Source organism: Sinocyclocheilus grahami, unplaced genomic scaffold (assembly GCF_001515645.1).
Source record: "Sinocyclocheilus grahami isolate Dianchi unplaced genomic scaffold, SAMN03320097.WGS_v1.1 scaffold8806.1, whole genome shotgun sequence".
In the NCBI taxonomy this organism is placed as follows: Eukaryota; Metazoa; Chordata; class Actinopteri; order Cypriniformes; family Cyprinidae; genus Sinocyclocheilus; species Sinocyclocheilus grahami.
In genome coordinates, this window is record NW_015512240.1 from 5,730 (window position 1) to 9,174 (window position 3,445).

At 33.2% G+C, this 3,445-nt stretch overlaps 1 protein-coding gene across 1 annotated transcript; it reads left to right on the forward strand.

Annotated features, from left to right (window-relative positions):
• Nucleotides 1-944: 944 nt before the first annotated feature.
• Nucleotides 945-2,391, forward strand: LOC107578097 (UDP-xylose and UDP-N-acetylglucosamine transporter-like). Its single transcript, XM_016264086.1, has 5 exons — nt 945-1,076; nt 1,158-1,207; nt 1,278-1,359; nt 1,466-1,526; nt 2,270-2,391. The coding sequence occupies exons 1-5, from the start codon at nt 945-947 to the stop codon at nt 2,389-2,391; spliced, it is 447 nt and encodes a 148-aa protein (XP_016119572.1).
• Nucleotides 2,392-3,445: the final 1,054 nt, after the last annotated feature.

The window sequence follows — 3,445 nt, forward strand, 5'->3', positions numbered from 1 at the left end:
TAAGCACTGCTCTAGTATTCCATTCCTAACATAGTCGTGCAGTTTTGAAACTCGACGAGATGACTTATGTTACAGTCTTTGTGCTAAATCTAGACGGATCTCTGATATTAATGCTTCAGCGTCAGGACAGACTTTACACTGGAGGTCAAGATTGTTTATTGTGCAATGAATGAATAATAAAGTAATTGGTATTAAAAACATTGCAATTTATATGTTTAATTAACATGTATAGTTTGCAGAACTTCTTTGAATTAATAAATGTGAGCCTGGAGCACAAAAGCAGTGTTAAGTCGCTGGGGGATATTTGTAGCAATAGCCAACAATACATTGTATGGGTCACAATTATAGTTTTTCTTTTATGTGAAAAATCATTAGGATATTAAGTAAAGATCATGTTCCATGAAGATATTTAGTAAATTTCCTACCGTAAATATATCAAAACTTAGGTTTTGATTAGTAATATGCATTGCTAAGATCTTCATTTAGACAACTTTAAAGATGATTTTCTCAATATTTAGATTTTTTTGCACCCTCAGATTCCAGATTTTCAAATAGTTGTATCTCAGTTGAATTAATAATTACCTAATTCAATTAAATAATAACTTAATTATTAAGTCAGTAATTTAACAAAATATTTGCATGTTTGCAGTTCTCTGATGTCATTTAATGGTCAAGTGTTTTATTTTTAATTGTAAAAATTTTATTTAATTAATAATTTGCTTTAACAACTGGATATGATATGTAAAGGTGGTACAAGGTTATTCTATTAAATTCAATGGGATGCACCAGTTATGTCAAAAGTAATCAAACAATAGTCAGAATACAATTTTTGCCATGTAATTTGAAATCAGTAACTTTGTAAGTAATCTTCTAAGCATTGCTCATATATATGCATTACATTATTTCAATTCAGTATTGTTTTCCCTCCGACTTATGAGGATTTCATGACTTTTGATGCATTTCCTTTTTGCAGTAACTATGTGATCATGGTGACCATGTTCTTTACCGTCAGCGTGATCAATAACTACGCCCTGAACTTTAACATCGCCATGCCTCTGCACATGATCTTCAGATCAGTGAGTATCATTTATTGCATTCATTCATTGCTTTCAAATCTGTGCCTTATCGATCTCTGTATCTTCTCATTTTGATCACAGGGATCTTTAATAGCGAACATGATCCTCGGTATTATCATCTTGAAGAAAAGGTAGGCTGAAGATCATGCACAAAATCATTGCTTTATTTTGCATATTATTCAGTCACGTTATTGCTTGCAGATATTCGGCGAGTAAATATCTCTCCATCGTGCTGGTGTCTGTGGGCATTTTCATCTGCACTATTATGTCGGCCAAACAAGTGGTGAGTTTAGTAGTTGTTTTGTATTAACAGACATAACGTACTTGCATTTCAATGCTTTATTTCACATTTATCTGCACCTAATACGCCAGGTTTGATCTTTATGTAGAATGTTGAGAAAGGGGCCACAGAGGAAGATGTTTTTTATGCCTTCGTGCATTGGCTTCTGGGTAATATTCTCCACATTCACACTCAGGCAATATTTGCTGCATACTGTATAGAATATACTACCATTTAAAAATTAGTATGTGAAATTGCATTAATAACAATAAGCATTTATAATAGTTGCATGCTGTATTATTATTAGTAGTAGTATGTTCAAAAGTTTGAGGTCAGTATTTTTTAAGGAAATTAATACTTTTATTCAGCAGGGATGCATTAAAGACATTTATAATGTTACAAAAGATTTATATTTTAAATAAATGGTGTTCTTTTGAACTTTCTATTTATCAAAGAATCCTTAAAAAACAAAACATCACGGTTTACGCTCAGATATGAAGCAGCACAACTGTTTTCAACATTGATAATAATAAAAAAAAGTTTCCTCGGCAGCATATTAGAAAGATTTCTGAAGGATCATGTGACACTGAAGACTGGAGTAATGATGCTGAAAATACAGCTTTGAAATCACAGGAATAAATTACATTTTAAATTTGAAATAGTAATAGTATGAAATATTACTACAGATTTTACTGTATTTGATCAAATAAAGGCAGGTTTGATGAGCATAAGAGACTCAGAAATATAAAAATTCATACCAACCTCAAACTTTTGAACAATAGTGTACTTATTGCAAACTGCTAGATTAGTATCAATAGTGTGTTAACATGCAGTTCTGAAGACATGTACGTATATGTGGTTAGTTAAATCATTCTGCATCATATTTGATTGCATTAATGCTGTTGTGGCTCAGGTATCGCCATGCTGACGTTCGCCTTGCTGATGTCTGCAAGAATGGGCATTTTCCAGGAAACTCTGTACAAGAAATATGGCAAACACTCCAAGGAGGCTCTGTTTTACAATGTCAGTCCCTAACTATACATACAGTGGCATGCGAAAGCTTGGGAAGCCCTTGCAGAATCTCTGAATAATTTTTACAAAACAAGAGAGATCATACAAAATGCATGTTATTTTTTTTATTTAGTACTGTCCTGAGTAAGATATTTTACATAAGATGTTTACATTTAGTCCACAAGAACAAAATAGCTGAAATTATTCAAATAACCCCATTCAAAAGTTTGATTCTTTATACTGTGTGTGGTTACCTGGATGATCCACACCTGTCTCTTGTTTGTTCTGAACAGTTAAACTAAGCACTGTTCTTCAGAAAAATCCTCCAGCTCCTGCAGATTCTTCAGTTTTCAAGCATCTTCTGCATATTTGAACCCTTTCCAGCAGTGACTGTAGGATTTTGAGATCCATCTTTTCACACCGAGGACAATTGAGGGACTCAAACACAACTATTACAGAAGGTTCAAACATTCACTGATGCTCCAGAAGGAAACTTTTAGAATTTGAAGATCAGGGTAAATTGTACTTAATTTGTCGTCCGGGAAACATGTAAGTATCTTCTGTTGCTTCCGAAGGGCAGTACTAAATGAAAAAAAAAAAAAGAAAATATTTCAACAAAATAAGAAAAATTTGGACATTTTCATTCTGTTCAAAAGTTTTCAAAAGTTCAATTCGGCTCTTAATGCATCGTGTTTCCTTCTGGAGCATCAGTGAATGTTTGAACCTTCTGTAATAGTTGTGTTTGAGACCCTCAATTGTCCTCGGTGTGAAAAGATGGATCTCAAAATCCTACAGTCACTGCTGGAAAGGGTTCAAATATGCAGAAGATGCTGGAAAACTGAAGAATCTGCAGGACACAGGATTTTTCTGAAGAACAGTGCTCAGTTTAACTGTTTAGAACAAACAAGGGACTCATGAACAACCATCACAAAACAAAAAAAAACAGCTGTGGATCATCCAGGTAACAACACAGTGTTAAGAACCATGGGTTCACAAACTTTTGAATGGGGTTATTTTAATAATATCTGCTATTTTTTTTTTTTTCTTGTGGACTAAATGTAAACATCTTTTATGTAAA

Bases quoted from the DNA above. Each gene is read 5' to 3' on its own strand.
- LOC107578097 (XM_016264086.1), top strand. From the start codon at position 945: ATGACTTTTGATGCATTTCCTTTTTGCAGTAACTATGTGATCATGGTG. The intron at 1,208-1,277 runs GTAGGCTGAAGA...TATTGCTTGCAG, and splicing joins ATTATCATCTTGAAGAAAAG to ATATTCGGCGAGTAAATATC. The intron at 1,360-1,465 runs GTGAGTTTAGTA...ATCTTTATGTAG, and splicing joins TTATGTCGGCCAAACAAGTG to AATGTTGAGAAAGGGGCCAC.